The sequence below is a fragment of the Chelonoidis abingdonii genome, chromosome 1, assembly GCF_003597395.2.
Source record: "Chelonoidis abingdonii isolate Lonesome George chromosome 1, CheloAbing_2.0, whole genome shotgun sequence".
In the NCBI taxonomy this organism is placed as follows: domain Eukaryota; kingdom Metazoa; phylum Chordata; order Testudines; family Testudinidae; genus Chelonoidis; species Chelonoidis abingdonii.
In genome coordinates this window covers 324,641,385-324,655,965 of record NC_133769.1, presented here as the reverse complement: position 1 = coordinate 324,655,965, position 14,581 = coordinate 324,641,385, and the positions used below count along the sequence as shown (strand labels likewise).

The window sequence follows — 14,581 nt, the reverse complement described above, 5'->3', positions numbered from 1 at the left end:
CTAAGGAGGAGGGAGCTGCACTCTGGTGTTCTAACCAGTACTGAAGTTTTGAGACATAAACAAGTCTCAATTTGCTGCTTTTGCAGTGGTACCAAGGTAGTGGTACTGGTAGATCTTGCCAGCATTGGCGTTACAGGTGCATCAGAAATACTGAGATCCTCTGAAGAAAGGAACCTGGAAGGAGATGGAGGGCTTTCACATAAAGTTTGGATTGTTACTGGCTGGTGAGATGGAGGCTATTGTGATACTGAGGTAAACTGTAGAGTCATCTCCCCTTTCAGAGGCACAGTGAAATACCGATACCAGGGCACGGCTAGTAGTCCTGTGTATTAGATGGTGCTGCCAAGGTAGTTGATCTGATGGTAGGTATGTCAAAACTGGGTTTCCGCTTTGGTATTGGACTCAGTCAGAGCATCTCCTGTATTCTTAGAGGAATGAGAGGTCTTCCGACAGCAAGTCTCATGGGGTGACCTGCCCCTTTTCTCCATTTCCTTGCTTTGAGACCTATGTTTTCTTCTTTTTAGAGTCTTATTGTCCATGGCTGCAGACAAGGCAGCAACTGAGACTGAGGCAGCTTGAGATGTAGAGGCCAATGAACAGGGAGGGGAAGCAGACCCCACCAGAACTAGAGCACATTCTATTAATAGAAGCTTAAGTCTAGCCTCCCTGACTTGCTTGCATCTTCCTTTCAAAGCCAGACAGCCCTTGCATTTAGAAGTGTTGTGAGGGGTCCCCAAACACCACAGGTAGCTAGAGTGTTCCTCACTATGGGGAAATGACATGTGAAAAGTCTCTCAGGTCCTAAGCTGTGGGGTACTCGGCATAACAAACTGAGTTCTGACATAAACAACAGACCAACAAAAAAAAAAAAAAAAAAAAAAAAAAAAAAAAGAGGAAAGAGCCCCCTACCCCTCAACCAATACAAGAGTACTAAATAAAATAAAGTTATAAAAAGGAAAATAGATAATGAAAATAAACTACTAAAACAAATAAACAAAATAAAGAATTCACAAAGTGAAGGCGGGAAGTGAATACAGAAGACAGCAGAACTCTCCATCTTGAGCTGCAGGTAGATGAGAAGGAACTGAGTGGGGGTGGGCTCATGCCTCCCTCTATGCCCTTGTTCAGCATACAAGGTGCTACTTTGTGGAGGTCTAAGGACATTAACTTGCAGTCTCCAACTGAGAGCACACAGGCACATGTACATCCTATGGTGGGGCACCCCTAAGGACACAGACTCAAAAGAAAAAGACAAAGTTTCTGCCGTGAAGGGCTTAACATTCTGATATTATTTATAAATTAGTGCTCATTACAATGACTTTTGATACCCCCAGCAGATACAGATATACGAAACACAAGGAAATAAAACACAGCAATATATAATCTGCAGAGCATTTTCATTCTGTTTACACTTACCACACCTTTGCACTTACCCTAGAATACAAATTTACAAATGAGATAGAATACAGGTTTACAGAAAATGCTGGTAACATCCCAAGTTGTAAAAAATAATATATTCTTCATACATACTAGCCTACTTTCATCTGTGTGCTTTTTATACCAAAAACATAACCATGACCCATGAATTATAATTCCAGACAGGTCAAAAACATAGAAGATGCCTGTACATTGTTTTTTAACCTTTTAGACAAGAATTAAACCTCACAATTTAAACAAAAATTTAAGTGAAAACTAAAACTCAGTGTCAACTTCCAAACTTCCTTTAAAAGCTGAAGGTTACGTTATTGCAAAATCCTTACAAAAATGTATCAGATTCCAGTCACTGGCTATTTTTTCTATAATATCTTGATGTAAAATGAAGACCAAACCAAGTAATTTACTAACCTAATTACGGGCTAGAGAAACTGACAGAATCACAATGGTAAGTGAAATGAGGCTTCCTAAAACTTTTTTTTTCCTTAAAGCAGTATTTTTATGTTTTAATGTACAAAGATTTGGGATACAGAAAATAATTGAGACTTTTTCCTATGATTTCCATGTCTTCTTTAAGTCTATTTATGTTGAAATGACATGAAAACTGAAGAAAAAGTAATACAAGTGGCTGTGAGTAAGATACAAGGGGATGTATTTAATAGAACATTAACTTATTAAATACACTATACAATAACGTGCAAATGATTAAAACCGTTACTAAAAAGAAAACAAAATAGTACGTCAACTTTTAGTTTTAATAAAATTTCTTATCAAAACACTATGTTAGATATACATCACATTGTACAAATTTAAAATTGCACAATAGGTGTACAGAACCACAGAAAAAGACTGCATTAAATGTCGGATTTTCAACCTTGATGTGTCTCAGACTCTAATTTAAAATACTGTTTTCACAATTGCTTCATAATAAAATAAAAGCATGCTGATGCAAGTCTTCAAAACTAAACCCCACTAAACCAAAAAGTGTATTTCAAACATTAGTTCAACATCAAGTATTTCTATTTATTGCCTAATATGTTTATATGAAAAACACTCTCAAAAATCTTAGCAAATTTCAAACATTTTTTCGTAACTACCAAATCCTGATTTTTTTTAAATGCAGATGATTCTTCTAAAACCAATATCTTAAATCACTGCTCTACTATGTTGTGCAATGGACATTGTTACTCTCTAGTGCTATGGAGGGCTGTCAAGCAATTAAAAAAAGTAATCGCGATTAATCACACTGTTAAACAATAACAGACTACCATTTATTTAAATATTTTTGGATGTTTTCTACATTTTCAAATATATTGATTTCAATTACAATACAGACTACAGAGTGTACAGCACTCACTTTATATTTATTTTTATTACAAATATTTGCACTTTAAAGAAATAATGTTTTTCAATTCACCTAATATCAAGTACTGTAGTGCAATCTCTTTATCATGAAAGTTGAACTTACAAATATAGAATTATGTAAAAAAAAACTGCATTCAAAAATAAAACAATGGAAAATTTTACAGCCTGAAAGTCCACTCAGTCCTACTTCTTGTTCAGCCAATCGCTCAGACAAACAAGTTTGTTTACATTTGCAGGAGATAATGCTGCCCGCTTCTTGTTCACAATGTCACTTGAAAGTGAGAACAGGTGTTCTCGTGGCACTTTGTAGCTGGTGTTACAAGATATTTACATGCCAGATGTGCTAAAGATTCATATGCTCCTTCATGCATCGACCACCATTTTCATCATCTGAGTCAGATGCCACCAGCAGAAGGTTGATTTTCTTTTTTGGTGTAGATTCCGTATCGGCGTGTTGCTCTTTTAAGACTTCTGAAAGCATGCTCCATGCCTCATCTCTCTCAGATTTTGGAAGGCACTTCAGATTCTTAAACCTTGGTTCAAGTGCTGTAGTTATCTTTAGAAATCTCATAATGGTACATTCTTTGCGTTTTGTCAAATTTGCGGCTTCAGTGTTCTTAAAATGAACATGTACCGAGTCATCATCTGAGACTGCTATAATATGAAATATATGAGAGAATGTGACTAAAATATAGCCGGAGACATACTATTCTCCCCCAAGGAATTCAGTCTAAATTTAATTAATGCATTATTATTTTTAAACAAGCATCATCAGCATAGAAGAATGTCCTCTGGAATGGTGGCCAAAGCATGAAGGGGTATACGAATATTTAGCATATCTGGCACAAAAATACCTTGCAAGGGCTACAAAAGTCCCATGCCAACACCTGTTCTCACTTTCAGGTGACATTGTAACTAAAAAGTGGGCAGCATTATCTCCCGTAAATGTAAACAAACTTGTTTGTCTTAGCGATTGGCTGAACGAGAAGTAGGACTGAGTGGACTTGTAGACTCTAAAGTTTTGCATTGTTTTGTTTTCGAGTGCAGATATGTAACAAAAAAAAAATCTATATTTGTAAGTTCCACTTTCACGATAAAGAGACTGCACTACAATACTTGTATGAAGTGAACTGAAAAATACTGTTTCTTTTGTTTATCATTTTTACAGTGAAAATATTTGCAATAAAGAGTAATATAAAGCGAGCAGTGTACACTTCGTATTCTGTGTTATAACTGAAATCAGTATATTTGAAAATGTAGAAAAGCATCCAAAAATACTTAATAAATATCAATTAGTATTCTATTGTTTAACAATGCAATTAAAACTGCGATTAATCACGATTAATATTTTAAATCTTGATTAAACTTTTTTAGTTAATTGAGTGAGTTAACTGTGATTAATCGAGAGGCCTAGTGATATGACATGTATTTTTATATGAAGCTATCCTTCAAAGGTATCTACAACTTCCCCTTAACTTTTCTGTTCTTCCCTTTCTCAAAAACGAAATAATGGATTTTATGGTTTATTCAACCTGACTCCATTACAGGTTTAAATGTTCCCTTTCAAAACCAATGGGGCCTCATCATATACTCTTCTTAGAATACTAGAATGACAGTGGTATAAAGTCCTAAAAGTTTGCATTGCATATCTGGACTCCCAATAAATGGTGACTTGGACAAATAAACTTTGTGCCATGGAAGGACACAGTCAGGTACTTTTAGACTCATGATTTAGATTTTATTTAAAAGTTGAAAAAACCTCCTTGTTAATAGAATAGAAAATGTAAATCCTTTTTTCCTCTTTTAAGTGTTAATAAAAACTTCATTTGATTTTTAAACATCCTCCTGCAGTGTTTGATCAATGTGAAAACTGACTATGAACAATAACTGAACAATCTAGTTTTATCCTCCAAGTTAAGAAAGTACAAAAATAAAAAAAAAATTAATTTATCAAAGTATTTCAGCTTTAAACATCAAATTTATTCATAACCCACACAGGGGAACTTATCGTTTTTTAAATAGTCATTTTTAACCTGAGTGTCCCTTTAATCATGTAATCAGGTTTAAACATATAAGAAAACGTGATTAAATGTTTATACATTATAAATCCTATAGAGCAAAATGGCTGCACCTTTTAGAGTTCTACCCAGTGATTGCTGACGTTTTTATTTTGATATTTTTATTTAATACAACAAAGCATACTGACCATAAGACTTTCCAGTATTTAAAAATGAACTAGGGCCAACTTTCAAATATCATGATTACACCATACAAAACATAACAGGAACCCATAGGATGTGTATTTTAACAGTACATACCTATTTAAAGTCTCATTTCCTCCTTTCAAGATCTATTATAGCAGACTTAATACACTGTAATTTCACACCTAAACCTTAAAAATGGAAGACTGAAGTATGTCTTAAATGCAAATTTTCAAATAAATACTTTTTATTGTTTTTGGAGTTGTTTTGTTATAGTTTCCTACACAATTACAGAAGTCTTAATTGCATCAACCACTTTTCAAGTAAGAGCTTCAGATTAAAAACTTGTTTTGTGGTTCTCATCAGTCAGACAGCCAATGACCTCTCTCCTCACCTTACAAGTATCTAAAGATCACTAAATTCATCCCATTCCCTGTAGATCTCTTGTATGAATAGCCCCTTACTGTAGAGATACAAATTGATACCATATTACATTCTTTGAAATTAATGAGGTTTGCTTTAGTTTACTTGAGCACCCATTGTAAATACGCCGATTCTTTTTTCCACCATTGTATCACTACAGTATAAACACGTTCAATGAGGGATGATAAACATCCATTCCTTGCACAAAAGTAAAAAATCCACCTTGGTGTCTGCAATATAATTGCTATCTTATGCTGATAGTACCGCACACAACCAAGTTCTTTACAATTGTCTTTGAAGAACAGAATTAAATATTAAATGAAAATCTATTTATGCAAAGGACAAATATTCCTGAACAAATTTGCCATCAAGATCTCCCCCACATCTCTTAACGCACAACAGAAAATCCAGTCTGGCAGAGTCCAAAGATGCACTATATCAACTGCTGTTTAAGTAACATAATTAATATAAAACAAGAACAAAATATTAACTTTGTCAGACTTACATTGGACTACTAAAACAATGGCAGCAATAAGAGACAGAAAGATACTTTATTAGTCCAGGGACCAGGACAAATGCAAGCATTAAATTTAAAACTTACTACCATACCAGTGTTTAAGCCTAAGGTAAAAAAGATCTATGGCAATAAAATGAACAATCTCCATATTGGCTCAGTTTTAGGCATCTGCTAAGAAGAGAATATTACCTGCGCCAAAATCCTGAAAAGAATGTAATGTAGTTTTACAGAACTGAGATCACTGTCCACTTGTACCTGCTTGGTGAAATTGCACACACTCCAACTACAGATGGGCCCTAAGAGACTAATATTTTAAGTATTCTGCTTTCTTTGCCCAGTTAGAACACTCAGCCCCAAAAGACTCAGTTCTAATTAAGCATCTTAATGCTGTAAACTTAAACACAGATGTACATTTTCATGCCAACAAAAGTCTCAAAAAATAAATTTAGATAGTTTCTAGGCACAATTACATTTGGTATTTCAGTAGACAGCAAACAAATTCAAGACAAATCATGGTTTGTAATTTCAGGCTGGTGAACACTGCAATTGCAGCACATTGGTTTAGCTGCCTGATGAGACTCTGGGCCAAAAGTGAAGATGGAAACAAAGGGAAGAGAGAAGGGAATCTGGGTTATAAGTGTGACAACATTTTGGATACCAATTAAAATGAACAAGCATCCAGCAAGAAATAGAAAACATAATTGTTCAGTATAAAAACCTGGTAGAAGTTGGATAATATTAAAAAGCAGAGGAAATAGTTAAAATGCAATAACTACACACACATCCTATTCCTCTAGGCTTTTCTGAGTTCTATTTAAAAAACAATTTTGTTAGGACTTCCTCAAAAAAAGAACAAAAACAAAAAACTGTTCAACAGTATCCTCTGTAGACATTATTTGAAACCCAACTAAAAAGGAAAACTTGTTTACTTCACACTATCCGAAACCAAAGTTAGTACAAATGTAATAAATAGAGATTGTAAAAACATTTAACGTACATTTTTATATTAAATTTTATTTACATTTAAGTCTCCAAAACTTTGTTTAATGGAACAATCTCCAAGAGAGAATGGTCCTTTAATTGCATTAAGCCTATTTAAACCTCAGGAGAAAGTCCACTGTTCAATATTTTAAAAAGGGTGACCAAAAAGCTGGTGTTAGTTGAATATAACCTGAGTTATCGGTTATTTGAAACACTGAAAGAATTCCAAGAGTCTATACAGCTTCCCCACCTCTGTCTTCGCTGTGGAGGTGGCCTTTGTGTGTTTTTGTGAGGAGGGTCCACTGAATTCATTACAACAGAGATGGACATTTGATATTCATATCTTTCCAACATCTGAGCGATCTTCTCACGAGGGACCCCATGTTTATTCCTCCTACAAAAATAATAATTTAAATAAACTGTTTGGTACTTTTTATATGTTTTCAGTCTCTCAAACTTTTGAAGAGTATCTTGTGTTTTATCCTCTCCATCCATCCAGACTGTCAAATGCCATCATTTAATCTTCTGCCCACTTTCAAAATCCAGAATCATATAGGCTTTTCCAATACTACAAAACAGTAAGCTTAAATATAGTTGAAGTAGATGAATTCACTACAGCTGACTACATACTTTTGAAAAACAATATGCTGCAGTGGGTGGAAGTTCAGATTTAATTACACAATATTTACCATCTTATAATATCCAAATTTTTTTACATCTTTTAACACAATTCATTGTATATACGATACATTCAAAAATATAAAACAAAAGTATTTTCCTTTATACAGAAATGTGGTGCTGTTTGTCAGAGTTTCAGCACAACTGCACCTGTATTTCCCCCTCTGTGGTCCCTTGAGGGCACCCAATCCAAGGTTTTTGGCTCTCAGTCATCACCTCTCTTGGGCAGAGACCTGCATCTCACTCCCCCCAACCAATGGTTTTAAGGCTGCACAGCTCCCTGTCTTCTTCTGCAATAACAGCAGCAAACCAGTCTGCTTAAAAAAAACAAGACCTGTGCTTTGCTTTCTCTCCAAAGGCTATGAGTAGTGTGAATGCCAGCAGTTGCAGGTTACCACACAGCTTTTTCTAAGCAAGCACATTTGTTCATCAGGTAAACAAACACGTAAAAACAAACAGCCTACCAGAAGTCACCCATTAGTCTAATGGGGCCCCAGTAGGCCAAAGTCTTTCCAATTCTTCTGCAAGGGATAGGGTCTCCCTTGGACAGCAGCTCCTGTCCGTTTGCTAGACCAGAAACAAGACCCTGAGTCAGTTTAAACTCAGGCTATTTATCCAAAAGTCCTTTCTTTGTCTATTGGTCTTTGGAGAATCTGCTTAGAAATAGTGCATGTGAGCCTCTCCGGGAAGTGGTACCTCTCTGGGAAGGTTACAACCAGGCTTATTTACCTTAGTCACCCACTCACTGTTTTTAATTCCCAGAGGAGCTGTGGTAATCCTCCCTCATGGAATAGAACACAATCATACATAAACCATTTATTTAAAACAATGGACCCTAAAGATACTGCATGGGTTTGCAATATCTTACACACTGTTAATATGGATAATATGTGTACAGTGTTCTAAGATGACTCTTCTTTCTATTTACCTATCAGATATTATGGTGCTGTTAGATACAACCGTGATGGGGGCCATATCAGGGAACCCCAGTTGAACACAGACCCTGCTCATTGCACTTGGCTGACTCAGCTAATGAACCCAGATTGGCTGAAGACTTCAGCACTCACAGTCTCAAACAAACACTGCAGCAGTCCTGGGTTCCCGGCTGCTCCACAGCATTCCACAGCTGCAGCTGTGTTTTTGGTCCTGCTTCCTATTCCTGCTCTCAGCTCCCTTCTTGCTCCTAGTCCTTACTCTGAATCCCCACTCCTGCTTCCTGTTCCTTGTCTCTGGTTCTGTTCCTGGATTCGAGTTCCTAGCCTCTGCTCTTGGCTCCAGCCTACAAGCTGGCTCTGACCCTTGACTCCTGATTCCTGGCTCCAACTTGCTTGCTGGACTTAGTATTCATCTTCTGACCACAGCTCTGATCCGTAGCTCCTGGTTTCTGGCTCACTACCTGGACTTGACATTCAGTTTTTGATCACTGTTCGGTTCCTGGCTCCTGGTCTCTGGCTCTCGGCTAGCCCCCCAAACGTGATAATTTGGCTCCAAACCTGGCCACTAAGCCTGGTTACCTCTGTTCCAACCATTAAGCCAGCCTCCCACCCTGACCAATAGGCAAGGCTGCCCATGGGTTGTTCATTATAGTCTGAGCAGCCCACAAAACTCTGAGAAGGCTCAGAGAGTGGCAGGGAAAAGAGACACTGATAGGGATGGATTCTGCACAGGGAGGTCCTTCCTTAGCTGACCTGCTGGGTTCCCTACAGAGGCGCAGAATAGCACTCTGCAGGTGGAGTATACAGTAATGGAACCAAAGATTCCTTTTAATTCCTATTGACAGTATCAAAGCTTTTTTTACTGTCTCACATGACCATTCACAGTCATGCTGGAAGGGCATAATGAGTGAGATCCCACAGGGATCAGTTTTTGGTCCGGGTCTGTTCAATATCTTCATCAATGATTTAGATAGTGGCATAGAGAGTACACTTATAAAGTCTGCAGATGATACTAAGCTGGGAAGAGTTCAAAGTGCTTTGGAGAATAGGATTAAAATTCAAAATGATCAGGACAAACTGGAGAAAATGGTCACAATGAATAGGATGAAATTCAATAAGGATAAATGAAAAGTACTTCATTTAGGAAGGAACAATCAGTTGCACACATACAAAATGGGAGATGACTCCCGAAGAAGGAGTACTGCAGAAAGAGATCTGGGGGTCACAGTGGACCACAAGCTTAATATGAGTCAACAGTGTAACACTGTTGCAAAAAAAAAATAAAAATAAAAAAAAAAAGCAAATTCTATTCTGGGACAGGGTGGGCAAACTTTTTGGCCTGAGGGCCACATCTGGGTATAGAAATTGTATGGTCGGCCATGAATGCTCACAAACTTGGGGGCTAGGGTGAGGGCTTCGGCTGAGGATGCGGGCTCTGGGGTGGGGCCAGAAATGAGGAGTTTAGACTGTGGGAGGGGCCTCTAGGCTAGGGCACGGGGTTGGGGTACGGGGTGGGTGAGGTGAGGGCTCCAGCTGGGGGGTGCAGGCTCAGGGGTGAGGCTGGGGATGACAGGTTTGGGGTGCAGTAGGGTGCTCCAGGCTGGGACCAAGGGGTTCTGAGGGCAGGAGGGGGATCATGGCCAGGGCAGGAGGTTTGGCTGCAATGGGTTCAGGGGTGCAGGCTCTGGGTGGCGCTTACCTCAAGCAGCTCCCAGAAGCAGCAGCATGTCCCCCCTCTGGCTCCTATGCAGAGGTGCAGCGCTGGCCAGGCGGCTCTGCACACTGTTTCATCCACAGACAGCTCCCATTGGCCACAGTTCCTGGCCAGTAGAAGCTGCGGGAGGAGAGGGGGGCAGCATGTGGAACCCCCTGGCTGCCCCTACATGTAGGAACCAGAAGGGGGACATGCCACTGATTCTGGGAGCTCCATGGAAAGCCCCCGATCCTACTCCCCGGTGGGACTTCGAAGGCTGGATTAAAAGTTCTGACTGGCCAGATGCAGCCTGTAGTTTGCCCATCCCTGTTCTGGGATGTACTAGCAGGAACATTGTAAGCAAGACACCAAAAGTAATTCTTCCGCTCTCCTCTGCGCTGATTAGGCTTTAGCTGGAGTACTGTGTTCAGTTCTGGGCGCCACATTTCAGGAAAGATGTAGGCAAATTGGAGAAAGTCTAGAGAAGAGCAACAAAAATGATTACAGGTCTAGAAAACATGACCTATGAGGGAAGACTGAAAAAAGTGGATTTGTTTAGTCTGGAAAAGAGAAGACTGAGAGGGGACATGATAACAGTTTTCAAGCACATAAAAGGTTGTTACAAGGAGGTGGGAGAAAAATTGTTGTTCTTAACCTCCGAGGATAGGACAAGAAGCCATGGGCTTAAATTGCAGCAAAGGCGGTTCAGGTTGGACATTAGGAAAAACTTCTTGTCAGGGTGGTTAAGCACTGGAATAAATTGCCTAGGGAGGTTGTGGAATCTCCATCACTGGAGATTTTTAAGAGCAGGTTAGACAAACACTTGCCAGGAATGGACGAGGTGATACTTAATCCTGCCATAAGTGCAGGGGACTGGACTAGATGACCTCTCGAGGTCCCCTCCAGTCTTATGATTCCCCACCCAGACAAGTTCAATAGGGATAACATGGCTTCTCATGGGTTTCTGAACCAATGCCACTCCTGTTCCACATAAGACCACAGAACTATTCACCAGTAGAGCCAAGGTGGAGCTCATCATCAGTCTCCTGATTGGAAAGTGCTTGCCTGGGCTTCCCCCTCTCTGGAGTAAGCCAGTCCCTTCTTGGGGGAGTTCAAGAACTTGATCCAGGCCATGACAACATATTTCAATTACCCGAACCGGATACATATGGCAGAATCAGCACTTCAAGCCCTGAGACAAGGCCACAAGCTGGTCACTAGCTATGCCACAAAATTCTGCTGCCTCACAGCTGACACGGAATGGAGCAAGGCCATGCAGCACCACCACTTCTGTCATGGTCTGAGTGATGAAGAGAAAGAGGAAGTGGCCTGGGCAGAAATCTTGGCCAGACTTGCACCTCTGATCAACCTGAACATAAGAATTGATAGCCGGCCATTGGAACGTTGCCAGGTAAATCAATGGTGCCCTGACCATACACTAGTCTTGGTCACTCATGGCCAGACTCAGCTCCCCACTGACCTCCTGCCGCAACCAGAGCCTATGCAACTTGGCACTGTCTGGTCCTGCCTTTCTGATGGTGAAAAGAACCAGCGCCGCTTGGAAGGCCTATGCCTTTACAGTGGCAGAACTAGACATTACGGCTCAAGCTGGCCAGCTAAAGGTCGGTCCGTCTCCCAACAAGAAAATTCCAGGCCTCAACCTTCTATGAGAATCCTGGTTGGGGGATGGTGTAATTCCACTGGATCTAGCTCGATACACCAGTACCACTTCACAGGTTCCCTGTTAGTGGCGGTGCTCCACTTTACTCACCTTCAGCTCCCACTGTGCTTAAGACATTTGGCCATGGCAGATATCCACCTGGAAGCCCTCTTGGACACAGGAGCATCTCACACCACCAGATACCAACATGAGTCAATTCCATCCCAGACCTCGCTGAAGCGGTCAATGGATCTCTATTTTCTTTCAGCCCAGTTACATGAGAAACAGCTCCTTCAGAAGTCGCCACTATCCAGGACCACCAAGAGACCTTACAGTTTGGCCTAATCTGTTTCTCCCTCTTCATAGTTATTTCTGGCATCACCTGGCAAACCACCCGTGATCCCCAGAACTGCTGGCGCTCTAGCATGTTCAAGTTCACCTCTCTGCAATGATGTCAGATCTGCCGTCTCAACCTCAGTCAGGGGAAAGAGGCAGCCCCCATCTTATACTTGTTGAAGCTGTCTCTCTCCAAGCCAGGCTAAGGCAGGTTAGGAGGGGCCTCACTAGATACAGCCAGCCCCGCAACTACTATGGCTATAACTGCAAAGCATCAGGACCTGTTTGATATTTTTGACAAAGGGAGGACCAATATTTTGCTGCCTCATCAGCCCTATAATTGCCCTATACATATCCAGGCTGGAGTGGAAATCCCTTTTGGACATATTTATTCCCTTTCAAAACCCAAGCTGCAGGCCCTTAGAAGCTACCTTCAAGAGAGTCTGTGCAAGGGGTTCATCTGTCCCTCCAAGTCCTCGGCCAGGGCTCCAATTTTATTTCTCACCAAGAAGGATGGTTTCCTACATCTGTGGGTTGACTATTACATTCTGCACCTGTTATAGACATTTTGAATACACTGTGCTGCTGTTCTGACTACACAATGCCCCTGCTACTTTTCAACATTTTATAGATGACATTTTCAAAAATATGTGGGACCATTTTGTAGTAATTTACTTAGATGACATTCTGAGCTTCTCTGAAAACAAGAACCAGAATGATCAGCATGTACACCATGTTCTAGAAAGAATGTGTCAGATGACTTATACACTAAATTAGAAAAACATGAATTTGATTGGAACATAGTTGAGTTTCTGGGTTACACTGTCTCCCCAGAGGGGCTGTGGGCCCACATAAGGTCTCTACCATCCCAGAATGGGCTGCTCCGAGGGATGTCTGGGGCATACAATGATTCTTAGGGTTTGCTAACTTCTACCAGTGTTTCATCTGAGATTTCAATACCCAGTAGCCCCCCAGTGGCCCTTCTCAAAAAGGGAGCCTGGTTTGTCTGGTCTGCAGAGATTCAACATGTATTCAATCAGCTAAAAGAGGCTTTCATTTCTGCTCCCATCCTTGTCCATCTAGACCTCTTTTGTTGACAATGGAGGCTGAAGTTTCTGATTTCGCCAGTCAATCTTTTACTCTCAACTCACTGATCCTCAATGCCATAATTCAGCCTTTAGCACAGAATTAGTATGTGTTCACTCCTATTTTAAGTCTTCCTTTGTATGAATTGGTAAGGGATGTGGGGAGGAAGGGCAGTGTCCAGTGGCACAGGCACATACAAAGAATTTGCACTGAGGAAGGCATCTACAGAGAGCCAGTAAGGCCACAAAGGTGCACAGTGGAGACAGTGGAGGCGGCATGGACACAGTTGCTAATGTATTCATTCAGTACATCCCCACATAAGGCTGCTCTCCAATGGCATAAAACCTGAAGAAGCGGGATAGCAGAACCACCACTTGCCACTTGCCATTACTCTATTGTAAATTCTCCCAAAGCACAATGAACCTCTCCAGCACAAGGAACTGCAATTTTGTACCTCCACATACAATTCACTTTAGACCTACATAGATGAATGAATAGATGAATGAATGAATGCATGCCTCTATGGAGGGAGAAACAGCAACTGTTTAACAGAGGAGAGCAACACGCCACACCAATACTCTACCCAACTGCAGGAGAAATGTAAAGCGCAATTACCAAGAGAGGAATCTGGCCAGGTCACCAGTGTTAACTTTCCTAATTCTTGCAAACTAATTTCATGGACTATTACATAATTATATGTGGTCAGAACTAATTTGTAAGATGCTGATTCTCACAGCAGTGTGTCTGACATGTGCAACACCTGTTCAATACTGACGTTGAGGACAGAATGTCTTACTGAACCACCAAACACCACTGCCTAAGCAATCCTGCATTTTCCTTGATGACCTTCTACACAAGAACTAACTAGACCTTCCCCTGCTTAGCTATTAAGAGCTGATGAGATACTGAATTGGTATGCCTACTTTTGTTTCGCTCCAGTATTATATTAGAGCAATTACACTTCTTTATGTAAATTTTCATTATAACCTACATTTTGAAAGAGTTCAGATACTTGGTCATAAAGAGTTTAGTTTAATTTGAGTGAGATTATTCATGCAATTCCTTAGTGTTTAGTAATTATTTTTCTTTTTATATACATTATTTTAATATTTTTAGTTACCAAAACAATTGTGCTCTTCTGACTACTATCTAGTTAAAAGATGAATGTTCTTACTATTATTTCCTTATCCCTCGTTAACATACCATTGCAAGGCTAACTCAACCCAATCACATTGTCGGTAGCCTTAGAATGATACCATATCAACAAGAGAT

General features: G+C 40.0%; 1 protein-coding gene across 4 annotated transcripts in view; it reads right to left on the bottom strand.

Annotated features, from left to right (window-relative positions):
* Window positions 1–14,581, bottom strand: part of LOC116825756 (uncharacterized) — a 115,539-nt gene that overhangs the window by 57,594 nt on the left and 43,364 nt on the right. For 2 of the 4 annotated variants that reach the window (XM_032782004.2, XM_075061646.1), the window contains one exon: window positions 7,172–7,315. The exons of 1 other annotated variant lie outside the window; for it this stretch is intronic. In XM_032782004.2, the coding sequence (XP_032637895.1) occupies window positions 7,172–7,315 (144 nt within the window). Of the gene's footprint in view, window positions 1–7,171; window positions 7,316–7,749; window positions 7,858–14,581 lie in introns of those variants that run through there. One more of the 4 variants, XM_075061647.1, reaches the window with a different exon arrangement.